Genomic DNA, 27,462 nt, shown 5'->3' with positions numbered 1-27,462 from the left:
TAAAGGGCTGGTGCTGCTTTGTGAATATTTGCACAGTCACACTTACAACCTTTTCTCTTGATTCTTTTACTATCCGGCTTCATAGGTGGAGGGTGGTATAGGAATGATTACAAGGGATATTTCATTTTTGCTGCATTTGGTACAGGTTTCTACACTTTTATAACTTACCATGACATTACGCGGGGGGCTCTTTACATTATTATATGTTCATATTCGTCAAACCATAACTGATGAGTAGAAAAGATGATAAAAAGGGGCCATGGTTCTTAAATGTCTTTTGAAGGTTGTCTGTGATTGGCCGACAGCATCTTCTGCAAGAGTCCTCTTCATTGGACAAACACGCTGATATTAATAAATGTTCTGTGAGGGAACCAAAGCTGTGACCAAGAGGCAGTGTCCTTGTAACATAATTTCCATAACTTTCTTGTTAACCTGAGATATCCCTGGTGAGTGCTATTTTCAGGACCTTAAATTGATGCAAATACATTTTGTTCACCCAGCCAGCCCACATTCCTCAGGTGGGCAGGGGTACACCACGTACCCTGCTTGTCCTCTGCGAGTAACGTTGTGTACCTGGCTGTGAAAACTCTTCTGGTTGGTTGTGACCCTACGTTGAATTCAATGTGACCAATACAGTACTAGTTGTTGTCCCTGGCAAGTAAGCGAGAGAAAGGGTGCCTGTGGCTCAGTGGATGGTGGAAACCTTTTTCCCGCCATGACACCCAGTCAAAAATAGGACAGCCCAGTTGTTTTCACCCAGTACTCTTCTTTCTTCTCCTTGACTCCAGTACAAATACCATGGTGCAAGTGTCTTGCAGGCACGGGAGACAGTTTGTCTGTTTAAGGCAAGTCATATAAGACATTAGAGTGTTATAAAATGTTGGACCGCCCAAAGATCATGGTTGAATCCTTTTGTCCTATCATTAAGACAGAGGCGCCCACCATGCCACAATCTAATGAGCTATTGAATGGGTTGGGGGGCTGCTTGTCTCCTGAATTCCCTGACACTCGGGTGATGGTCAATTTCCTTGATACCCTGTACCACAAATTAAACGGTTGTATATTAATTGACCTTTTCACAATTGACCTCGGGAGAATTGACCTTGGTCGAATTTACCGAATTTAGAAGATCAATTAGGACATATATGCGGGAGGAACCCCCCTGCAACCTCACAACCAATCCAACACCCCCTGCAACCTCCTACCCAATCCCCTTATATTATTTATAATCCAAAACCAACCCAATACATATATAAAATAACTGAAATAATATAAAGGTCAATTGTGCAGAAGGTCAATTAGGACCACTATAATTAGGGCAATTAGGACAAAGGTCAATTGTAAAAGGTCAATTTGGGTAATACCAATTAAACAGCCTTCTTGACCTCAGAGGGCTTGAACCAATGAACAGGCAATGTTTTAAGACTACACCCCGCACATTCAAAAGACTGACACATCATAACGTGTCATTAATTCCATGTCATATATGTAACCCATTCCACAAGATTTCTTGTTCTCATGTTCACTCATGTGTGGATTCCCTTCCATGTAGCCAAATGTATATGTTGAACTCCTCAGGTGTCATTTAATGAGTTTGTGTCGAATCGATTCCCTGTGATTCCACAGGAATGAGTTCCATGTTATTCCCTTGTCATATGTAGATTTCACTCAGTGTTATTCCTTTAATTGATTCTTCTTTTATCACACGCTTAATACCGCAGAGCAGTCTCTAAGTGCGTGTTGCTGTGCGTTGTCTTGCTTCCAAGACAAACAGGTTCCCCCTGAACTATCCTCCCAGCTCTTTAACCTTCTTCTGCTCATGTGTGGCGTTAACTAAGGTTAATTTCATGAAGTTTGTGGACTGATTCCAAATTATGCCATCAACTATGCCTGCTCATGTGTGGAAGCCAGACCCTGTCATCCATGTCCTGTGTCAATGCGCTTCAAGCCATTGCATGGACCTGTGTGCTCTCTGTTGTGGCATCTCTTCCCTCTTCCTCCATGAGTGGATGCTGATATGTCACTGGGATTCCTTATAATTATATGCCATGAGTGGATGCTGATATGTGAGTGGGATTCCATATCATTATATGCCATGACTGGATGCTGAAATGTGAGTGGGATTCCATATCATTATATGCCATGACTGGATGCTGATATGTGAGTGGGATTCCATATCATTATATGCTATGAGTGGATGCTGATATGTGAGTGGGATTCCATATCATTATATGCCATGCGCGGATTCCATTCCATCTCATTTGAGTAGCTTACTTCTGCTCATATGTGGAATCCATTCCAGATCCTTCTATGCCATATGAAGAGTCAGCTCTTTGTCATTCCATGAGTTTATTTCCATCCGTGTGTGGAACCATTACTATGAAATTCCATGTTTGTGGATTGAACTCCATGTTACACTTAAGCAATAACCACCCGTTCCACGGGCTGGAACGGATAGTAACAGCCCGGTACCCGGGTTTAGGGCTTTTAATAAGGGTCCCAGTGCCATTACCACTCATTCCAACATGTGGAACGGGTGGTTGTTGCTATTAGCACCCCAGGTTTGGAATCCGGAAACCCAGGGTGCTAAGACCCATGTATTGTGTTTAAATGACCGGGACACCTCTCAGCGTCCCATTCATTGAAACATAATACTTTATTAAGATGGCTGCCATTGATCAGGAAAGCAGGGCTCCATGCAGAGCCCCACTTCCATTTCCATGGCGGCCAGGAGAGGAAGTCGGAGTGGCTGCAGCAGTGGCGGGTGCAGCCGAAGTGATAAGGTAATGGGCGTGGGAGGGAGGGGAAATTTGACATGAAGGGAAGGGAGGGTGGGGGAAGATGGCGGATCGGGGGAAACAGCCATCAGTTGCTTGGAACTCAGGCTTCGATCGTGGGATGCACACCGCGATCCAAGCAACCTGATCGGTTGCTTTCCCTACCCCAGGTGCTAATAAGAATGCTTATCCATCAAAGTGTGGAAATTATTCCACTTTATTCGATGACTGTATGGCCTCGTGTGGGAGAAATCAATTAAATGTTATTCCATGGACTTCTCTGCAGACTTTGTTGTGTTGTTCGAGGGATATTCAGGTAGCAACCTGGCAGTCCCACTAGCTATATATCCAACTCAGTTTTCTCAATCTATTTTTCAATTTTTTTTAAAATCTCAAATTCGCTACAGTTTAAACTCCAGCCCTTGGGAGATCTGAAAAAACCAGGATGGCAAATTTAATTTGGAAATGTATCTGGGCAGGACTGTTGTGTTGGTCGAGTTAGGCTGAAAACATTCTGTCCCTGGAAAACTGTTCCTGCTTCTGAAGTGCTTTAAGGCAGTAGCCCTCTGATCATGAACACCTCCAAGCCTCCAAACTGACATGTTCTTGATGTTGATATGGACCATTTGTGATTCAGGGCATGGAGTGAACTATGTTTTTTTACAGGAGCACTGTTACTACCACGGGCACGTTCAAGGGCACAAGGAATCATGGGTCGTTCTCAGCACCTGCTCGGGGATCAGGTAAGACCATCTTCTCTCCCGCTTCTGCTGCCATCAGGATAGTCAATTCTACATATAACCACTGATCACAATGGACGTTCCTAGAGTTGTCTGAATGAAGTGTACCGTTGTGAACTCTGCCTGGGATGACAAATTTGATATTGTACTGGTTGACGGATGCTGTATGAAAGCCCTGTATCTGGGTACGAAGGGGCCGAAACTCACTTCACTTTTCAGTACCAATGTCCAGAAATTGGAAAAGAAGGCACAGAGCCTGTCCAACTTATGTTGTAATAGACAATCCCTATCTTAAAGCACAGCTTTTAACTTCATTTGGTCAACCTTAGCTTACACATTTCTATGTAACCATTTACAAACCATCTCAATCTCTTGCTAATGTGATACAGGAAACAATGTTCATCCCTTGTGTACTAATCTTCACCAATTTTCTGTTTTTTCCCCACACTCAAATAGTTAAAAATACTAGATTCCTATATTTAATAGATCAGAAGAGGGACGTCTCTTTGATCCATTTATCCTTAATGTCCATTTGCCTGATGAATAACCGCTATAAGGAAACTGAATGTGTGGAAAGGATATTTTTCTGGCTCATGTTCTCCAGGGCACCAATTGGATACCATACCGTAAAACATTTTTTGGGGTTAAATGGATTAAGTGTTATGATATGTAATGTAAACGTTATGGCGTGCAGAAGAGGCAGCGTGGTGGAGTCATAGTTCCTTCAGTCTGTTTGTTATACATATATGAGCTTCTCTGTCGCATAGCCTAAGATTGCAATAGGGGAATTGAAAAGTACCATGCGTTGAAATGATTTACATTTTTTCAATAATAGCACATCATGGGTAGGTTATCCGTGTCCCCCAAAGGTGACAAAGTTTTATCTGGTGAATGGATTGAAACAGAATATTAGGGTTGAAAATGATCCTTTCCTAACATAAAAATCTAGGGTAAATAAAGATTCGATCCTTGCTCGCGGTGCTGTAGTTTGCCCCCACGCGAGCTTTTGGCTAACTTGGTTATGATGGATAATAATTATCTTTTAGAGGGCTGGCTTAAAACAAGAATTAACCAAATACAGGTCCATGCTGCGGCAGGTGGTTTGGGTAAGCACATTAACAGTAAGAATTGGAAAATGCAGATTCTTCTGACTGATTGCTGCCAGAATGCCAAAATAAAACCCATTAGGTGGGCTTTCTGTGTTGAGAAGCATAATGTGGGTATCAGCGCCATTAGTCCTGTGCTAAACGCCTATGGAGAAAAGGCAGTACTGCTCTTCGGTACTCTGAAAGGCCATTTAAGATCACCATGCTCTTTTGGCGAAAGGCTCTGGGTTTCTTTGATGATGAAGAGGTGGGTCTTAGGCTCAGTGGACTAATGCATCTACTACAGGCATCAGTGTTTCACTTCATGGTCACAGTTTGAATCCCGGCAGTCCACTCTGCCCTTTACCCTCATAACAAGTCATAACAAGTAGTACCATTGAGTTGGGCAACGATAAACATCTGTCATCTCTTAATACCGCCAACGTACCCCTGATGGGTGAGCGTGTACTCTGCAAATACACTTGTCATATTATACCACAGCACAAGCTATAGAAAGTAAAACACATATATCAGCATTTTGGGTTATCTATCTCAAAATAATCGTTTTATGGTGGTTAAAGATTAAACTATTATGGGCAGCTATATTTTACTTGGGGACCAGTAGTACAATATCCACCTGTCACACATCTCATAGAAGAATTGTTTACTTTCATGCAAATGTAGCAATAGGCTTCAGTCTATTTGTGGGATATTTACATACAGCTCTGTCAGATCCCTTGAGGCTGCAAGAGAGGGCTTTGAAAGTGCCCATCCATGAAGTCACCATCAATATTTTGAAAATAATAGCTTGCCATGAGTATATATGTGTCCTTGAAAGTTGGCAAATGTATCCCTGGTGCTTTGATTGCAACAGAATATCAGGCCTGAAAAGGGTCCCAGAGGGTTCAATAGCATAAGCGCGTGGCTTAAAATAAGAGTTGGCCAAATAGAGATCCGTGCTGTGGCGGATGTTGCCTCTAGCATCATCCTAAAGAGCACCTTTGTATGCCTTGTCCATGTAACTATGAAATCTCAGTTGTACATAAAACAGAAATATATTTCTACATAGAATTCTACATGGCAGAAGTTGTTTTATCAAAGAGATTTACTCCATATTCAACGTCAAAACATGTTTTTAGTGTATTCATCAAACTGGCTTGCTATTCCATAGTTAAATATCAAGTCACACTAACTGTATAAATGACTATCACATTATCCTATTCATATACTTGACAAACACAAAGAACAACACATATAATTTCATTGATGTATAAACTGTTACATTTATTAATTGACCTATACAACAACAAATATTGTAATAGGATTGTTTTATATCCTGTTAAATTAATAAACTGCCATGTGTTTACTACTAAGGTCAAACATTTTGACCCATGCTGCACTTTTTCAAGGTCTAAAATAACAAAACATAATTGCAATATCAATACACATTTTCACGAAAGCCAAAACAAATATTTTGAGAACATAAACCCATATATCTTTGCAGAGTAACATCAGAAAAAAAGAACAAACCAAAGAATATTAGTTGAGACATGTAAGATCAAATTCTTAGATATTTTATAATTCAGTTATAATTCAAGAGTTTCATACCCGTATACCGTATGTTTATTTCTCAGCCAAATTCTTTCTCTGTCTTAAGTCTCACTATTTCCTAAACATCAGTAATGTATGATGTTTGAATGAGGTTTCTAAAATAATAAGAGCCTCACAAAAATGATTTCCAAAATTAGTTATCAAAATGTGAAATACAGCCTATTTTGTCTCTGACCGCTAATTGAATTATTTAGTATAAATCATCGTATGAGTTTTAATTTGAAAGTACTATTGTCTCACATAAAACATACGATTCAAGGATTAATGTTTCATTTAATTTTTGTCTCTCAACATTTGTGAAAATATGTATTGATATTGTGGTTATGTTTTGTTAATATAGATCTTGAAAAAGCACAGCTTGTCTCTACATTTTCCACGTTAGCCTGAAACATGTGTCTGCCTATAAATTAAAATAACAGTGTTTCAAAGCTAAAAGAAACACATAGTAATTCCTAGTAGGCTACCAATGCTGCCCTACATGGGGTAGAGTGAATGCACAGAATAATACATCAGGTTGCCGGAGAGGGAGACCAGCAGGGACCTCCGTTCTTCCCTAAAGTATTGGAAAAGTGGAATCAATCTGATTGGTATTAGTGATCAATATGTTAATGTATCTAATGCTTCAATAGCCAGTCAAGTAGTCAAGGAGCTGGTGGTATTAATTATTGCTCTTAATTTGATCACAGTTGCTTCAAAAATAGCTTGTTTTATTGATGAAGGATGGTTCCTTAAAATGGAAATTATCATATTTTTGGGTGACATTATTTTCCCAGTTAAAAACAAAATTGAATATATTGATCTGACCTTGGCAGTCAACTTAACCACCACCAGCATCTTCCAGACCCATTTTTATTGGACCAATCATCCTGTCATTTCCCTAGACATATAGCTTTATTTCCCAACATACAACTCATTTACAGTTGACACCCAGGAATCATTGTATAGCCAGCAATTATATCCCATTAAAAACATCTTAAAACAATAAAGTAACTTAACTGCCTCTTCACTGGTGACTGAACTTGCCCCCGAAACCAGGGCACCTCAAATAAGCAACCAATCAGCGGGATTAAAATCGTATAACTTGCAGTGGCTGTTTAACCTTTTCTAGGCTGTGATTATAATGGACACCCAAATCTTCCATATTTTATTAGCCTTTCACTTTCCACCTAGTCATCACCAAAGAAGTTCAAGAGGCTATCAAGAAATTGAAGACAACCTAAGCACCACATTAACTACGTAATCCACTAATTTGTTATCAAAGTCCCAATTTATCGACACATGTAATCATTGACTTCATTAAAAGGTCTTTAATGCCACCCAGATGATGTCTCCTGCGACAGGTATTATCATTTATTACGGAGGAGGACCATGCTGTAGTGGTGGGGGCTATGGTGAATTCCCGCTTAGACTACGGCAATGGACTGTTGGTGGCTATTCCACTTACTCAAATGCAGAGCCTGCAGAAAGCCCAGAAAGCTGCTGTTAGGCTCATTTTTAGAGTAAGGAAATCATCCCCAATTTCAACTCTGTGCCGCTCTTTTCATTTGTTGACTGTAATGGAACACATTGATTTTAAAATCCTTTGCCTGGTCGACAAATGCAAAAACAACTGGGCTATGCTATATTTATCAAAGAAGTGAGGCAATATCATCCAATTGTCAATTGTGATCAAGTGATAAACTGTTACTGGAAATACCGTTGTCGAAGTATGGGTTTAGAGGCGACCGTTGATTCGGAGCGTATGGTCCGTAAATATGGAATAAGCTTCCTCTGAAGATCAGGGCAATCAAATCGCTATCCCCACTTCCACAGACATGTCAAGACATGCTTGCTCTTCCCCCTCCCCCATCATTAGCTCTCCTTGTATCGATTGCTTGCACCGGGTCTCCCTCCCACGTACATTACCCTATGACTTGTGAGAACTTTCTCGAAGCTAGATCCAAGCTTGATCGATATCCTAAGATTAACGATAGCAATAATAATTGATCTAGCATATCCTATTTTATTGTTGGTGTGATCTGCATTCAGTGAGGCTTGTGTGGACCCTCTCCAGTTGGTGCACAGGGCACGCCAGCTTGAAATGGTTGAATCCTGTGAAATCAGCTTTACCCGTGTGCCGAGTTGTTGACAAGAAACAGACTCACTCAGCAATTGTGTTATTATACTGCATTTAATTCCACCGATCACGCTTTAAAGAGTGGAGAACATTATCTGGCATATGTTTTGCACACATTACTTTCTGCTTTATCAAGGCTATAAACTATCTTCTTATGTTTTCTACATGTCCATTATATACTCTTTGGCCAGCTTGTTCAGCTGTAGTCCAGTGCTGCGGCTGCGGGTAAAAGATCAACAAAAACAATGACCACTGGACTCCAGTCGAAACAAGCCTAGATGCCTCTGGGTTTGGTGCACTATACAAATGTCAAAATAAATAAATACATAAATAAATAATTAAGCCGACCGAGGGAGCTGACAATTAGTTACCACAAATTTATTGAGGCTGATTTTCAGGGCACTTTAGTTCTTACTTTCAGATTGGTTCTCGGTGCTTACTATATGCTTCAGAACAGTTAGTGTGAGAGGTCATCTCTCTTGTGCACTTTGCTTAATACCAGGCATCTCAAAACCGCTGTAACTGCCTTATGCCAAAACATCACAATAGCTTCTGCAAATACATCAAACATTCTAGTTATTCAGTTTACTTCCTTTAATTGTGTTCTACTTCTATTAACCGATGCTGCACCACCACTTTTAATAACCTCTTCCCATCGTGCAATGACTACTCTTAAATTGGTGTTTCGTTGTTGGCTTTAAAAAAGCCCTTTCCCTCAAGATGTCCACGTAGCTATATAATGAGCCAGTTTAAGCCACAGAGAACATTCCATTTTACTTGGACCAGTTGTGCGAGCCACTTTTGTGGGCAGTTATGTGGTGGGTGCCAGTGGCTTGGAAGTCTAGTTGGACATTAAGTCATCTTCTCACATTACCCTTGATTTTAGTGTACAGAATGGATTCTCTGAATCCTAAAGTACTGCCAAATTGCTGCAGAAACACAAGCTCGCCCGAAGGGACATCCTGCCAGGGACGGGATAGAAGCATAGCTCAGATGAATTCGGAACCTTCTCAGGGCTTAAACGAAACGGAAGGAAGTCAGGGGGATACTGGTGCCCTTCCTTAAAGCTGCAGCAATGGCAAGCTCCCTAGCAGGGAATATCCAGGAACTGAATGGGCAGAAGGTTATTGCGGCTACATTCTACACCGCCCAAGGGCTTAAATAAAGCTGATGGAGGTCAGATGGATGATGGAACCCCTCTTGACTCCACCACTAGGATAAGCTCCCCAGAAGAGATTAGCTGTGCAGGGATGGGACAAAAGGATAGCTCAGCTGAATTATGAACCTCCAAAGGTCTCAAATATAAAAAATGACAGACATAAGATTGATGCTGGAGCACCCCTATCACCTGCAGATAGGGCAATCTTTCACACCAGTGCATGTGTATACATTCATATACATGAACACAATGGTACACAATGTCCTAGCCCTATGAAGCAACACCATTAGATGTGTGGTTTGCTCTTTCTCTATTTATCACTTTTTCATAATGTACTTCCCTTTTAGGAACCTGGTGTTTCCTCCTTTTAAATTGTGTTATAATCAAATCTCCCACTAATAGGTTTCGAGTCACAAACCTTTACACTAAATCCTAGTCAAGCAATCACTTTTTGTTGATCCAAGGCAAGTTAGGTCACGCATCAATGTATCAATTTGAAATCTTTACACACACACACGCGCACACACACACACACTCAAACACACACACGCGCACACACACACACTGTTTCACTTGCTTGTATACTACTCTGCGGTTTTACTCATAGTTGGACAGGTCTTATGTATGACAGTAATACGCTGTTGGACCTGAGAAATATTCTTGGGTTCCTCTCGCTCCGTGCGCTTTGTAAAATTCATGAGGCGGGGATCGAGTGGAATTATGTCTCTAATCCTAGAATTCCAGTATCCTCGCCACGTATTTCTTTAAAAGTTGCCATGTTGAGCATTAGATTGGCCGTGGCGCGTCTTATTGAAATACATGATTTCATTGAGGAATTTGAGCTGGTTATTTTCTTTATAACAGGGACGTGGTTTAATGACACCTCCTATGCACTGTCACACTGTTTATTCCCAGAGAGATACTCAATCCAATGTATTAACCACCCTACTAAGAGAGGAGGAGCGATAGCGGTGATCCATAGATCAAGTGGAAAATCTTAAATTTTTACCCATTAAAATCGGAGGACACTGCACAGATTGGGCAATTTCTATGGATCTCACCTAGTAGCTCATTACAAATATTGTTTGGTTATAGGCCCCCAGGCCCAGCTAGTTCCTTTATGGAAAGGTTATACCTATATGTCCCAACTACTGTCAGTAAGTACAACGATTTTCTCTGTTTAGGCGATTTCAATATTTGAATTATATGTCCGATTAGGGTCAGACTGCAAAGGCTTGTGGGAAATCTTGGAGAATCCTGATTTGACACCTCCCACCTTCTCATGCACACAGTCATTGCTTAGAGGCGCTGTTAACTAGAGGTGAGGGAATCTTGGTGACAATATATTGCCAGTATTGTGGCCTGATCATTTTGGGAGGTTGGTTTCTGTTATGCAGAATCAGGACAAAGACCAACTTTCTCCTAATGCATGTCAGTTCTTTGCAGTGATAGAAGTGTACCAGAAAATGTGTGGAGCAGTAATTCTGTTGGGGGACAGAGTAGGAAGGAAAGGAGCGACGTGCAACACAATCTTCAAGGGCTGCAGTCATGCTGGTTGGCAGCCAATTGAGTTGAAACAGATTTCAGTTTCGCTGGAACTGATATCCAGTGGTAAAATGCAAAAGTGTGCTTTAACTTCACAAATAACAGTCGCGGAATGGCGAAACTGGTTGGAGAAAGTAGTGGAGCTGTTAACAGTAAAAAATTAAAGTACAACACCACTCCCGACCATACCCGCTTGCTTTGACCACTGGTTTGCCATAAGCCTAAACTTAGAAAACCAACCAGGACCTGATTTGAGAAGAGCCGTAATCTCCATTAGCCCCTCCCTTAGATGTGATGAATTCTTTAAGAAAGGTGCAGTTATCATGGATAACATCTGTTATGTGGTTGCCCACTTAGGCCAAAAACATTAAAACAGATTTAGAAACCTAGGTTTACACCAAGATTAACTGACCGTGAGAAATACTATAGAGCCATTGAATGGATAGGACCCCTGATTGGGCGATTAAGGTCATATTGACCTTAAAAGAATATAAAGTAGCTATTTTAGGGCCAAATCAAAGGTTTTAACTAAAAAGATCACGGCAGCAAAAAATGACTCTACAGAATTAGTCTCTGTAATTGCTAACTTTGCTCGGCCAAGCAATGTTTCATTGGTTAGAGGATCTTTCCTTAAGCAGGCCAACTCCTTTAGTATCTTCTTTTTTAACCACGTCAAGCTAGTTCGGGAACACATCTGTCTGAGCAAGCAACGGGATTGAGACATAGGATCTAGTCATTCTGATCAGGGAACTCCAATGGCGGCGGACTTAATTCGCAGTGCCACGTCTTTTGATTTTAAACCTATTATGAAGGATACTATTCTTGCTTTCTTAAAGGCTCTTGGACCCAAAAAAGACTCACTTTTCCATCTGCCTTCATGTCCTGCAAAATGTCTGGCGGCAGATATTTTGCCCCAATCATGACTCTTTTTGTAAATGAGTCTTTAGCTCAAGGCAAGGCCCCTTTGGATCGGAAAAAGTCAATTATTTCACTTCTTTTAAAAAAATCAAACCTTAAACCAGACAATTTTAAAAATTGCCATCTGGTTGCAAGCCTACCCTGGCCTGGCAACATTTTGGAGAAACTCTTCATGGGCAAATTCAAGATTAGGTCGAAAAGGAGGTTTTCACTGGATACTCTGCAATGAACAGTGACTTGACCTATATCTATGCCCCTTAGTGGACATCCTGTGGAAGCATAAGTCTGTTTTCAGTCTTATGCGGATGATACACAGGTGTTAAATAGACGGGGCAATGTGGAGGAATCTTGTTCTAGGATAGGACTCTGTCTAGAGGACGTCGTTAGTTGGATGTCCACTAATTGGCTCCAACGTAATCCGAACAAAACGGGTGTGCTTGTTTGGACCGAAACACCTGCTCAGTGGAGAGAGATGTCCTCCCTCGCCACTGTTTCTGGGATCTGAGCTTAAGTTTGGTTCCGAGATCAAGAATCTTGGTTGCATATGGCAAAATAACCTGAACAGTGAAGGTCAAATTGGGGCCAAAGTTTGGGCAATTCTTTTACTCTTTGCGCCTCCTACGGCATGCTGTCCCTTTTATTCCTATGAAGGACCTTGTAGTAGTGATGGGAACTTTGGTAAACTCACAGCTAAATTATTTTAGCAGGTCGCTAGCTAGTGCCACGGCCAATCAAATCCACTGACTCCTGAAGGCCCAGAATGCTGCGGTCAGATTGGTGTACGGAGTGAGCAAGTCCCCACCTATTTCAGGGTTGCGCCGCTCCCGCCACTGGCTGGCAGTGGAAGATCGGATCAACTTCAAGATTTTGTGTATAATATATAAATGTCTGAATAACCTCACCCCTTCATATCTGGCAGAGATTTTGAGCCTATATCAACCAATACGGACCCTACGATCTAGGAACACGTGGCTCTTGTACAGTCCCTTCTTCTCCTGTGTATACAGAGGAGACCGCAGATTTATTGTGTATGCACGAAAAATATGGAATAGTCTTTCATCGCAGATCAAACAAATTGAGGCTTTTTCCCAGTTTCGCAAAGTGGTTAAAACTCAGCTTTTTAAATAAGACAGATGGATTTTGATAAATCCTACCTAGATAACTGTCCTGAAATCATGTACCTTCCTGTGGTTCTCTGCATCAACTGTGCCTGAAATACGATTAAGTTTAGTTTTGCCTGCACATATAAAACCCTCCATCAATCAATCACTCTCTCTTTGTTACTCTCTCTCTCTCTCTTGGTCTGTCTCTCTCTCTTGCTCTCACTCTCCCAGTAAACACTTTGTTGAATTTCCTTCTGTTCTTCAGAAGGAAAATGGTTTTTGGTCAACCTGGGCCACTTTGATGAGTTATTTCACCATGCGGCTAGTAGTTCATACCAGTCTTACTGACTAAATGTTCTTTAAAATGCACATTTGATATAAAAAACACTCCCTTGGGTACTACTTAAACAGTCTCTCCCAAAGGCGGTGGGCCACTTTTTTATTGTCGCCCGAGACAATGTTATGCCCCACTCCGATCCTGAGTACACGGTAGACCCCATCATCCTTTCTTCCACCTTAAGACTCTTTTATAAAAAAAGAGTCACAGGTGTTTTTGACCAAAGTACTGATATCTGAGCCCTTGAACAGAGGCTCAGCTCATTATCCTGGTCACACATACGCTGCTTTGGCCGGAGGTAACCTTTCATTTTCTAGTAAAGCATGTTTTTCTCAATGCCCCACATCAGGTGTGAGATTTTCATTGTGGCTTAGGCAGGAGTGTAAGTCATGCAGTGTATTTTGCTGAGTGGGCGGAATACCAAACCATAGATCCCACCCACCCCCAGGTTCTAAAGGTTGCACGGTTTTTCTACAGTCATCATTGAAGCCTTAAGTGCTAACGGTGAGTATGTTCGCCCTGAATTGCCATTCCCACTCATCACACCCGCAGTTAAGTTTAAGAACACCCAACAAGGATCATATCCGCTGCCTGGAGAGGTCTCCTTATCCACCATTGCCATTTAATTTCAGTTCAAGACTTTTTTTATTGAATTTTAAGCATTGATCAGGAGTCATACTCATAAAATGCAGGGTCAATTATACAGAGCAATAGGGCAAGCATACCAGTACTGCACAAAACATAAGTATACTTAAACACAAATACAAAACACACTTTTAAATAGGGAAAACAAATGTAAAAGAAACAGTTAGCATTGCTCATTCTCTTGCATCCTTAATCAACTCATCCTAAGTGTTTGTCACAAACTCTAGCTCGTCTTCTTTCTCCTCCTTCTCCTGACCGCTCATGTAATTCTACCCGTTCTGCTTCTGATCTTGCGTCTTTCTTTGTGCGCTATTGTACCGTCTTCCTTTCCTTCTCCTCCTCCCCGTACTCGTTCTAGTTATTTCATCCTTGCTTTTAGCCCGTGCCCATCCCTCGGCTGCTTTTTCTGATCCTATTCCATCCTCACTTATTCCTAAAGTATATCCCTCATTAGTTTCTTTTCTCTCTAGCCTTTGTAATATTTCTCTTTGCACTTCTACTTTTCTTGCTTCATTTAAGCAGGCTTCTATTCTTCCTATTTTGAAGAAACCTTCCTTACACCCTTCACTTCCAGCTAACTTCTGATCTATTTGTCTTCTTCCCTGCCCTGAATGGAAAACTCTATTTGCCCTCAATTTCAGTCTGATTTTTGTCGCCTTCACCCAACTGAAACTGCTCTTCTTTCTGTCTGTGATTCTTTGCTCTCTGCTCGTTATCCTAAACACTCATCACTTCTTATTTTATGAGATCTTTCAGCTGCATTTTACAGAGTGGATCATAATTTATCTTGTCTTCTCTTTTCTCTTTTGGTGTTTCTGGTTCTGTTCTCTCTTGGTTTCATTCTTATCTATCTAATTGCACCTATGCTGTTGTCTGGGCGGTCTCTTTTTCTGATACTTTACCTCTTCTTCACAGTGTTCCTCAAGGTTCTGCTTTAGGTCCTTTCTTTTCTCTCTCTATACTTCTCCTTTTGCTGCTATTATCTCATCTTTTGGAATATCTCCCCATTTGTAGGCGGATGATACTCAACTCTTTTTATCCTTCTCTTCTATCTAATATCCATGATACTCTTACCCTCTGTCTTTTAGCTATTCAACTACCTCTCCTGTTTTATCTCTTCCGGTCTATCTTTCGTATCATTATTTACTTTCTGCATCATTACTCCCATTACATTCTTGACTTTTCTATTGGTCCACTGCCCTATGCGGCCCCCTAACTCTTGCCTTGCCCCACTTAAATCAGTGTTCACCTCTTCTGTCCTTCTTTTCTTTCTTCTCTCATCGCGGTATTCCATTACTGCTACTTGTGAAACCCATGGCTGGTTACCCTTTCATTCTCAAATTAAATTCAACTTTCTTTGTCTTGTATTTAAATCTCTGCATGGTCTTGCTCCCAGCTATCTTGCTGCACTAATATCTTTCGATATGCCTGCAGGCTCTCTCCATTCTTCTTCTCAATTCTTACTCTTTGCTCCCCGTCCCCCGTGTGCACAGTCTTATTTGCGTTCCTTTGAAATTCTTGCTCCTCTTCATTGGAACGTTCTCCCGCTTTCGCTCCATCTCCACTTATTCTCTGTTTCGTGGTTCTCTGAAACCCCATCTACTTCAAAATATTTGAGTGATTGTTTTCTGGATTTTATTGTTAATACATTTATTTTGTAACCATTTTGTATCCTATGTACAGTGCTCTGGCTTAAGACGGTAAATAAAATATACATAAAATACAAATACAAAAACAAATTCAATCTTTGATATTAGACCATTTTCATGTTCTGAATGCATCCAAAACTGAAGTTCTATTTTTCCCAAAAATACTATTCCTCCTCCCTCTTCACCATACTTTGGTTCTTTTCCTGCCTCTTTATTGCCCATCACTTCTACTGCTCGTAATCTTGCTCTTTATCTTAATACTGACATATCCTTTTCTTATCACATTTTATTATCTCCCTTTCATGTCGTTATCATCTTTTCAATATTCGGAAATTGCAGCCTTTTCTTACGTTTAATGCTACTAAACTAAACTCTTGATTTCTGCTCTGTTGTTTTATTGTTCGACCATGCTATTTGGGCTTCTTCTCTCTCGCTTAGCCCCTCTTCAATCTGTTTTTAATACTTCTCTTTGTCTCTAATGTTCACTCTGTCGCCTCATGATTCAATTTCATCTTCATTATCTTCTCTTGCGTGGCTTTCTTTCCATTCACGTTTAATATAACATTGTATTATTTTTAAACCTCTCTATGGTTTTGCTCCCTCTTATGTCTCGGCTCTGGTTTCCATTTATTTTCCCTTAAGTTCTCCGTTCTCTGTCTCAATTTTTGCTATTAGTTCCTCGCCCCTTCCCCCCATGTGCTCAATCTCATTTCCGTAGCTTTTCCGTGCTTGTTCCTCTTCACTAGGATGCTCTCACCCTTTCTCTTCATTCTATTGTTCCTATTCTCATTTTCGTGTGACTCTTAATACCCACCTTTTTAATTCTTGACTTAGATTTTGTACATTTTGAGGGTTTGGATTAAAGTGCTACACAAAAAACAAATACATACAAAATACAAAAATACCAATAATTTATCATATTTATTATGCATAATATTACTTGAAGTGATGAATACATTTGAAACTAATATCTGATTGCCTTTGCCTTTAATTGTGTCCTGGACAATCAGCTTCCCAGACCCTGAAGCCATATGAATTTGCCTTAGGGTTTTATGTCACTAAAAGACTCACTGTCGGAGAAAACATTTGCAGTAAGGACCACCAACTGCAGCTGCAGTCTCTGAAAGGAGCAGGATCTCATTTCAAATCCTCATAACTCCCCCCTACCCTCGCCACTGCACTTAATGTTGCTGGTTTAGTGTGAGCATTTTTAACCTGAGACTGCGTAACAAACTTGTATCATTTAATTTCACTTTATTTGTGGATTTTGTATTGCCACTCCTGACTGCCATCAACATGGTTGCTACAGAACATGGACAGGACAAGGCAGTGGGGAAGGGAAGAGTAATAACCTTTCAGAAAGCATTCCGAGCACAGAACTTGATCAGAGTCCTGATGATATAACCATTCGGCAAGGCATTCACCAGGGTCCTGCCACCTTTAGCCCTGCAGCTGTTTTGGACTACTATTCCCATCAGCTCTAGCCAGCATGTTCAAAGGTGAGGGATCATGGGAGTTATCCAAAACACTTAAGTGCCACAGGTTGCAGATTGAAAGAGGTATGCTTTTAGAGAGTTTATAATCAGTCTTTGACATGATGTGTTTATATTGTGTTCAGGCTAAATGGTTTTACCCTGAAGTGCCTGCGTGCCAAATATAAAACCACTCTCATTAAGGCAGAGGAGAATCCTCTGGCAGCGAAGATTTGCAAGCAGCCAATTCATCTAAAGTACTCTTTATATTTCTTAATGAACATAAAACACCTGTCTCTACGGAAAGCGCTCACTTCAGATGTCAGATGATTGGTGTAACAACATGCAGATGTTCTTCAATATCAAAATAAGGAACATACAAATGATATCTCAAACTCTCTTATAGTTCAGTAGATGAACCAACAAAAAGATATTCTCTATTTGGTTGCCACCAGGGACCTTGCTCCAAATGAGACTTCTCGTCATTTGGAACTGCTAGTCCTCCAAACAACATGATGTCCAGACACCTTAGCGTTTAAGAACCCGTCAGTTTTAGACACAAAACAGATAATTCTTGCACTCAATCCACCAAAATGCCGCACAGATCCCTGTAATTTCAATTTCATCAGGTCTTCTGTCAGCTTTTTATCGCCGTTCATTACACATATTGTCAACCGATCTTTTAGAACTTTTGTCATTCATTACGGTCTGGAGGATAGCTGAGGGTATGCAGTGATTATGTGGATTCACAAAATAACTAATCCAATTACAACGGAAGCAAAATAACAAATTCCAGAATAACAAATTCCAGAATAACAAATTTGGGAAAAACTAAAAAGGGGGTTAGGAGTGAGAATAGTGGTTTTGGGGTGGGGGAAAAGTATTAGCAAGACAAAAAAGGGAAAAGGGGGGGGCTAAAGGAATGTGTTATTTTATAATTAGTTATCTTGGTATGAGTTGTAAGTGGATTAGTTATTTTGGTATGAGTTGTAAGTGGATTAGTTATTTTGGGATGCCACGTAATCACATGTAACCTAGCTGAGGGGCAATGAGTTTGTCTTGGAAGCGACTTTTGAATCTGGGTCCTGTGCTTAGAGACTGGTCTCTGGTTTTGACTGTGTTATAAAATATTAATTAATTAATTATTCTTGGGTATAGGCAGTCTGGATTCTGCCCTTGCCAAAGCACCCAATTGTCCCTACTGGATATCAACAACAGTCTCTGGAAAAATCACTGCCAGAAGAAATATAGAAGTTCTGATAAAAGCAGTATAGAAATTCTGATGCTCTTGGATCTGTCGTCAGCGTTTGTTGCCCTCAGCGGCTGTCTCTAATAGTGCTGCCACCTGGTTTGAGTCCTTCTTGTCTAACTGATGCTGAAGAGTGAAGATTAAAAAAATGCCAGTCAGATTGGATCGATTGTTCTTTCATGAAAGCGATAATGAGAAAAATGATCATGGATGGAATGTGTATAGGCTGGGTGGGTGCGCTTTGTTCCCTCTGCTAAGGTTATAGTTAATGGTAGAGAATCTGGAACTGTTCCCCTGTATAGAGGTAGGTACTAGACAGGGATGTCCCTTGTCCCTGCTGCTAAATGCATTGGTGATGGAGACATGGGCTGCAAGCGAGGGAGCAGAATATTAGAGCATCATGATCCATGGGAAGACATATAGAACGTGTTGTTTGCTGTCGACACCTTGCTCTACGTAACTGACCCAGCAAATCCCTCCCACTCCTTCTTCGGGGGTTAAGGGAATATCAGGGTTCAAGAGAAATCTTGATAAATCAGTGGTTTTCCCGGCGGGACTGTTGCAGAGGGTGGAATTGGATTGCCTTGAGACCCTGCCTTTTGTAGTGGAAGAGGGAGGATTTCAGTACCTAGGGGTACAAAGGTCGTACGGCCTGGATGAATTATGTACACCTATGAGATAGAGTAAGAAGAGATTTGGGCAGGTAGTGGAAAGTGCTGCTGTCGTCGATTGGCCAGACTGAATTGCATTAAGATGGCGCTTCTATCCACGTTTCCATTCATGTTTCAGATGGTGCCTGTGGTGGTGCCCGATGCCTTCCTCCAGAAAGTTCAAAGGGCCTTGTTGAAGTTCCTCTGGAGGGGGTCGAAGCCTTGAATTGCTTATTGCACGCTCATACTTCCCAGGGACGCAGGGGGGCGCCCCTCAATCTTTGGCAGTATTACAGGGCAGCCCAAATTTGGATGTTGGTGGACCATCTTAATCCGTCAAAGTCTAAAGAATGGGGGCATTTTGAGAATGCGTTCTTAGCCCCGAAGTCTTTGGGGTTGTGGCTATGGGTTCTGCCGATGAGAACTCCCAGTCATGGTTTGGAGCATCCTGTTCTGGCGGTTCTGTGGAGAATGTGGAGGGAAGCGAGCCATAAACGATGGCTCACAACTTGGCCCTCACCATTGAGCTGCATACGGGCCCAGCCAGTGCATAATGTTATTGATGAGCCCTTGGGCTTACAGACATGGTATGAGGCCAGCTTGGAAAAGGCAGGGCACATGTTGAAGTGGGGACAATCTTTGTCCCTGACACAGCTGCGGGATTACCTTCAGATTGGGAACATCCCAGTATTCGACCACCATATGCAGTTGAAGGGGGAGCTCACTGAGCAAAGATGGGGGAACAACTTACCTATGGAGCTTGAGCCCTTTGAAAATATTCTGATTCAGAAGAGAGGGTCCAGAGGCCCGAGTACCAGCCTGTACAAGGAACTGGTGCTTGCTGCACAGCCAAGTCAGAAGCTAGCTGGGGCAAAGACATGGGTTTGGAAATCTCTGATGCACTTTGGGTTTTAAATGTGCCATAAGATTTCACACGCTATGGTTTCCTTATAATACAGGTGGCAGAGGCATTAACCTCCAGACTAAATTTAAAAAGATGTACCCACAGGTCAATCCGAATGGCTGGAAATGTGGTCATAGGGAAGCGAGCTTTGGCACATGTGGTGGGAATGTGAGGAGGTACAGAAACATTGGGTGAATACTCGGTCATGATTGAAGGAGTTGAATGGGATCTCCATGGCTTATTCTCCACTTTTGCTACTACTGGTGGCCAGCGACGAGGGGAACAGGACCCCGGTTGGAATCATATTGCCAGTACCCTTTCGATAGTACCCATAAACAGTGTGGCGCAGCAATGGAGGAGACCAACTGTGCCAACAAAAAGGGAATGGGGTTGCGAGATATATACTGCATGCAATACCTTTCATATCTGCTTGATGAGCCCAAGAGCAACATAGAGGCACGGCGGGTCCCTTTCTCTGATATATAAATGCTTATATATTAACACTTTGTGCTGTGCATTTCATTCATGTCTGTTCTGGACATTCTGCTTAGACCGGTGAGAGGAAAGGGAGGGTTCAGGGGGAGGGGGTGGAGGAGAGTAGGGTAGCGGGAGAGACAAAGCTTTATAGGTGGCCCACGCCTCACTGTTCTCTACCAGAAAAATGAAATACATTTTACTTTCGAAAAAGGAAATGTATTTATTTATTTATTTATGTATTTTAACATTTATCACGTGCCACATGCCCAGAGGCCTCAGAGCGCACACGAAGGACAGACAGGCATGAAATAATAGACGGCCATTGGTCAGGCAGGGGAATCAGGCGGGAAAAACAGAGCAGTTGGGGATTTGACCTGGGTTGAGATTGAACCAGTCAGTGTTCGATGGTTTGACATGTGGTACACCACAGGGGATGTGCATCTCTCCTCCGCTTTTTAATATCTGTGTGAAGCCCGTGCACGAGTTGCTAATCGACCTCGGAGTAGGGTTCCAGAACTACGCAGACCACAGCAAGATCATATTTCAACTAAAGGGCCATTTTGAGGACAGTATGAAATGTATTCACTCTGTCTTTCAGAAAATAGCATTTAGATATCGCTAAACTGGTTGGGCCTAAATCAGGTCAAGTCAGAAATAGCCCTGATTCCTCCTTCACACGCACTTTGGAAAGACTTACCTGTTTCTCTAAAGCTCTCTGTCATATTGTACTATCTAAGTGCTAGAAAGAGCAACAGCATCGGGAGTAAAACTGGACTCTGCGCCGCCCTTCGTGCACACACTAGTAGTTTGATCAGCTCTCCTTATTTCCATCTCATGGTTCTTAGACAGATTCAACCCCTTTTATCTATTTCCCCATGCACTATCATAGCAAGAGCTAAAGTTGGGTTCAGGTTGGACTATTGTAACTGTCTTCAGGCTGGATTCACCAAATATATAATACAAGGTTTGCAAGTGCGCCATAACATGGCTAGTCACATTGCTACCAACAGTTTGAGGCGTGACCACATGGCCCCAATCTTAAAGGGGCGACACTTTCATTTGATGGGTTTAGTTGCAGAGGAACGATTAGAGTAGTTAAGGGAAGACCCATTGATGACTCACAAAGTCCTCCACAAGGCTATAATGAGCTGCATTGGTCCACCTTGACAAAGACAGCCAAGTGGCTGCAGGATCAAGGCACAGGCCTGTACTTGGCTCCTACCAATGATGAGCTCTGGTGGTCTCTGTAGGGCAGAAGTGAGACTAAAAAGTCATTTAAGAGTTGCTGTTGCTTAAAGGGATCAAAGATTCAAGACTACTGTTTTGAAGGGCTTCACAGTATATCGGAACCAAGATGTTGGACACACATGTAGGGAGATCTCTGGGTCTGTTAGTGTGATGATTGCTTGCTTCCAAGCTAAAATTCTTTGCTTTGGTGAGATGTCAATGAGGAAGGACCATCCTGGAAACACATCCCTCTGAGGATTGTGGAGGAGGCATTGAGTGATTTAACAACCTTGGTAGCCGGAATCCCGGGGGCAATTTCATAGAGTGTAGGCGTCAGAGAGTGTGGCGCATCTGTCCGGATGCCGGAGGTTGGGGATGCGCTGGCAGAACTGCTCCTGTCTACCTTGGTTTTGTGGAAGTGCTTCCAGTTATTACAAAGTTGTTTGTTTGCATTGAAGGTAGCGACTAACTTCTGTGGGGAGAGTCTACCCATCGAAGACTCGCAAGAACAATTTGATCGAGTTGGTGTTATCGGCTGTGCACATTTTGGAGCAGGCATCTGCGTTTCTGTGAAGGGCAGCTTGTAGCCTCTGTTGTGGTTTGATCAGTAAGTATGATGAGTGAGTGAAATGGATTTACATCAGCCCCCATTCATTATTTGACTGTCTTTATTAAAACTAGCTATTTATCATAGATTTGCTGATCTTATGTCTATGGGCCTCATTACGAGTTTGAAGGTTGCTTGAATGAGACCGGGCCATTCCAACCTAGGAGGACCCGGTAATTCCTCATTAAAGGAACCCATCCCCATTCCCATTTAGCACCGATAGGGCTCAATGGTAATGGGGAGGGAGCTAACAATGGGCCCGTCAATAACGGGCCCGTTGTTAGCTCCCTGGTCCCATCGCGGGACCCACTCTGGACGTCTGGTCTGACCAGATGTCCAGAGCGGGTCCCGCAAGGGAACCTCGTAATGGGGCGGTATGGGGTTAACGGCTCCGGCATCAATACTGGCACCGTTAACCCCTTACCGCCCCATTCGTAATGAGGCCCTATGACATTAAAGTGGGGCCACTCCATTGAGGGCCTGGATCACACCATTTTCCAAGCCTTTAAGAATTGAAGCCAAAGAGCAGTTATAGACAAAGGTCTTAGGTTGGGTAGTTTTGAGATTGGGATGCCAGACGGGCAGATTGTATCCTACTTGGTGGAATCATATTCCAGGGACCACCCACGATCGTGGGCGCACGTGCATTGCACAATTTGCAGCACAAGAACTATCTTCTGGTCAGAACACACCATAATCTGCACTGAACTTCCCTGAGGTACCTCAACACCTCTGCCATTAGTATACAGCAACAACCTACGAAAACATTTTGGTCTAGCTGGACACACATGGAATCTCCACTACTAGCATTCTATCCCAAGCCACCCACACCCCCGGCTTATGTGCCTGACCTCTGGGCTGCTTACGGGAGCCTCGCCGGCCCACCTGAGTCCTTACGTGGCAAAGTGCACACACACACATCTTTAATTGAACTCTTAGGACTCTCCACACATGGACTACGGTCACTGAGGGAGTTCCCACCACAAATCCCAGTGTGGCCAAACAAATGGGGAAAGGGCGCGATATAAATAACGACTACAATAAAACACAATTCAATAGGATGCAGCTGTGCACGTCACCTGGTTGGGATGTGTCGTGGCCTTTGGATGAGATGGCTGTACAATTAACGTTATTGTAGGCAGTGGAGGACTAGAAATCCATACTGCATTAAGATGTTTCTTAAGAACGGAGAATAGCACGCGCTGACCACGCAGAGCAATAGAGGTTCGAATCCCGGATCCGTGCTTGGAAACCGCAGATATTTGGTCCGTGCAGCATTCATTGAGCGAAGGGGTTTCCCATACCAGGTGGTAATGCGGTGGCAAACATCTGACGTAATACAATACACGTTAGCCCCTCTCACGCTGACAAGGCGGATGTCATGTGACTGGTACTGCCTTCCTCGAGCTTCCACCACCAACTCGATCACTGAAATATGGGGATCCTGCATTACTGAAGATACACCCAGCGGCTGTGGTCGGTCCCTTTTCAGTAACTGACCCCTGCTTCCCGAAGCCAGGTGGTGTCCTGTCAATTGGTCGACTGCAATTTGGTCGACTGCAATTTGGTCGACACCATTTGGTCGAATGCCAAATGGTCGAATTTTTCTTTTTTTTATTTATATATTTTTTTTGTGGGTTTTCGTGTGGGGAAAGAAAAAAAAAGAAAAAAAAGGGTGTTGGGGCGGGGACCCCCCCCAAAAAAACCAAAAAAGGGGTAAAAAAAAAAACAAAAAAAAAAATTCGACCATTTGGCATTCAACCAAATGGTGTCGACCAATTGTCCTGTCGACCAAATGTTTTCCACCAATTGACTGGTAACTGGTCTGGTCTCAATAGAATAATAATCACAAGTTATACTTGTCTATGTGGGGGCGCCTTTCCCTGATGTTAAATATCAAAATGCATGTGTTTCATTGCAGGTATGAAGTTTATAAGACGTGCCTGATGCACAATGAGATAAAAGCGCCAAGTGGCAGTTTAGTGTGTGGAGGGTGCTATATAGTTGGTCACAATCAATCCTAAAGTTTTATGCTAGTGAAATGAATAGTTACAAGTTGTATGTAATGTGAGGAGAATAAGGGAAATAGGTCATACGCTACCCATAGAGTTCAGCAAATGTGTAGCAGGGTAAGTAGGGGCTCACTGGACTAACATTACAGATAACCCTCCACCCCTAAAAAAAAAAAGAATATTCTGGGCGACTCCTTTGAATCCAGTGTGTCTGTTCCAACTCGGCCAGCTTAACTACCAAGACTCAGCCCTTTATACATGAATTGGGTAATAACAGCACTAGAATGGGCAAGCGTGCGGGGTGATGATCTGTGTAAACCACATTACTCTATTAACGGGATGTTATCGTTCATCTTTGTCTTTAGACAAGCCTAACAATGACATCGTGTAAGGCCCTCCAGTGCTTTGCCCTGGGACATTTTGCACACATGAACATCTCATGATGCGCTCGTGTGGTCCACGTCATCCCCTGAAGATGCGGTCAGGGTACAGGCTCTGTTGTCCCACTGGATCCCTAGCAATTAGGCTGCTGTCGCACGCCCTTTTTAGCCAACACAGACCACCATCCACGGATGTAGCGCCTTCCCATGGAGGCCCTGGGGCGCAGCGCTGAGAGGGATGCTCTCATGCATAAGTGCCCCCTATGCCACCCCAACACATGTGCAAGTATATCCCTGGGCACGGAAGAGAATAAAACCCATCATATCAGATTCTCTGCACTGTCAGTACGACTTCCTTTCATCGGTTGCTTGGCTTACCATAACTGGCGAATGTCTGGGGTTTTGCGATTTTACTTGTAACCATAATATCCCTGTAACACACTTTTCCCACTGGTTTTGATAGGTTTGTATCAGCACAAGTTAACCATAATGTCCCTTAAACAAAGTTTTTTCACTGAATTTCAAAGGTTTTTATTAGCGCAACTTAACCATAATGTCCCTTTAACAAGGTTTTTTCATTGAATTTCATAGGTTGCTCGCCCAAGAAGGCAGATATAGAGGCCAAGGTGGCGAAGGTCCCAGTCAGGGAGTGGTTTAATGAGTGAAGATGGTAGCAGCACGGCATGTGTCCAAAGGTAGTGGAGGAACACAAACAATAATAATACGTGGGTATTTATAACGCGCGTAATACCCAGAGGTCTCTAAGCTCGGACCCAGGGATCGAACCTGTGTTGCTCCGCATCATCTTGCTTCCAAGGTAAGCATGTTGCCCCTGAGATACCCTCCTGGCCTGCCTGCAGAGGTGGTGAATACCTGGTTAAGTGTATTGCCTTTGATGTGACTTTGATCTGTGATGAGCAACAGTTCAAGTATAGTCTCTCTGGTTGTCTGGGTGGTTTTGGTTCCAGACAGGTTGATGTCTCTGAAGAAGATGTTAGTTGTGTTGTTCACAGTTGCTGTTGTGATGAGATCCGTGATTTAATCAAGAAACGCATTGTTGTTTTGTGATGGTTGGTAGATCCGGTGAAGGGTGGATGTCTGAGCATTGGATCCATCTTCATTCCCTAGAGACATGAGGTGATGCCGATCTGAATAGAGGTCCCTAGCAGAAGGAGCTTTAGAACGGGGAAATTGATCCGCCTGGCCAGGGTCGGTAAAGAAGTGGATCGTCGCGTGATGTCTGATTTTCAATTTCCCAGCTCACATTATAGCGTACTAGATCCCTTACTGTCAGAGAACCGCCTTCACCTCCTGTAGCAGTGCCTAGAGCCCTGGACTGAAGTCAGGAAATATTGAGAATAACAAGCCTAAGTATCTGAGTTTCCCCATTTTGTGGTCAGCTCTAAGTACGACGTTGTGGTTGAGTAGCTGTCTGATAAAGGATTTAGGCGGAGTGCCGGCAACCACGCTGGGCCACAGTGCTTAATGTCCCCTTTAGGTTTTGAATTTAAGGCATACTATAGGTTTATCTATTAGTTCAAGGGGAAGTATATGTAGGCATTGTTTAACTTGTCTGTGCCAGTAGATTCCAGTAGGCCGACAAACCTAATGTTATTTGTACATGAGTGGTCCTTCAATTCTCCAGCATGGGATTTTGTGTGGATTCCGTGCTCATGAATATTCCCCGTCGTCAGGCTGGGAATCCTCAGTAAAATTAAAGCAGTTTAATAAGATAACAAACTGCTTGTCTCCTCTATAGCTATCAGTGTCACTTTGGGTCATACTGCCCCAGCCAATGACACTTGCGCCTTGAAACACTCGTGAATAACCTTGTTATAAATGCCATATCATATGATATCACTCTTCCTCCTAAGCTCCACCTCTGGTGGCCATCTTCAGATTATTACTGCATGTTTCTCGTGTTGGGAGTCCTTGTGCTTCGCTCTTTGAAAATCGTTAGCTTTTAGCTGCTTTTTGCAGCTAAAAGCTAATATTTTCTCAGCTATATTTGAGAAATATCTTGATCACTTCATCATCTATGTTGTGACTACCAACGTCAGATACCCATTGCCGGAGAAGATCCTCAGTCCATCGTTGGATCGCCAGCTCATGGCGCCGCAGCCCCAAGACTTGGGCCTTGCTCTAACACCAGGGCGGATGCCACAAAGAAACGTCTTTTCAGGTCCTGTGAAAACTGCAGTCTGAAAAATATCTTCGAGGATCAGCACCTCAAGTGCATTTACTGTCTTCATCCCGACCACGATGCGGTTGGATGTTCAATTTGCCTGTCGTTTTCCTTGAAGACACAGAAGGACCTCCATCGGAGGTTGGTGGCATGGATCAAAGAGGGGAAGGCCACTGATGCAGCCTCCGACATAGTTATGCCTCTTCCGGGGCCGGCAGGTCCAAAGAGCATGATCACTCTGATAAAAATAGGTTGAGGTTCTTTGAGGAAGTGTCCTTGGCGAAGATCCAAAAGAAAGGTTAAATCACACACTCCATCATCTTCCTCATCAATGGTTGCCATGGCCGCATGACCTAGTGCAGAGAGAGGCCAGCCGCCGCCACCAGCTCTGTCGAGGGCTAGCCTACTGGCAGGTGGTCTGCCTCCAACCGCTGGAAAGTCGCTGGTGTCAGGGGACAAGAACAGCAAGTCATCGAAGGACCCACCTCTGTTATCGACATGGTCCTCCTTGACGACTTTGTCCACCAAGACCCTTACCCCGTCGACAAATGTCCCATCAACGAGTACCTCATCGATGACTTAATCTACGAAGTCTACTCTTCGTTCGATAGCAG

At 42.7% G+C, this 27,462-nt stretch overlaps 1 protein-coding gene across 3 annotated transcripts in view; it reads left to right on the top strand.

Moving 5' to 3' along the window:
* Positions 1 to 27,462, top strand: part of LOC138516887 (disintegrin and metalloproteinase domain-containing protein 33-like) — a 629,971-nt gene that overhangs the window by 338,791 nt on the left and 263,718 nt on the right. For all 3 annotated transcript variants that reach the window (XM_069632337.1, XM_069632338.1, XM_069632336.1), the window contains exon 5: positions 3,444 to 3,520. In XM_069632337.1, the coding sequence (XP_069488438.1) occupies positions 3,444 to 3,520 (77 nt within the window). The remainder of the gene's footprint in view (positions 1 to 3,443; positions 3,521 to 27,462) is intronic.

This window comes from Ambystoma mexicanum, chromosome 6q (genome assembly GCF_040938575.1).
Source record: "Ambystoma mexicanum isolate Mex_15411 chromosome 6q, UKY_AmexF1_1, whole genome shotgun sequence".
In the NCBI taxonomy this organism is placed as follows: domain Eukaryota; kingdom Metazoa; phylum Chordata; class Amphibia; order Caudata; family Ambystomatidae; genus Ambystoma; species Ambystoma mexicanum.
This window is presented reverse-complemented; position numbering and strand designations above follow the sequence as displayed.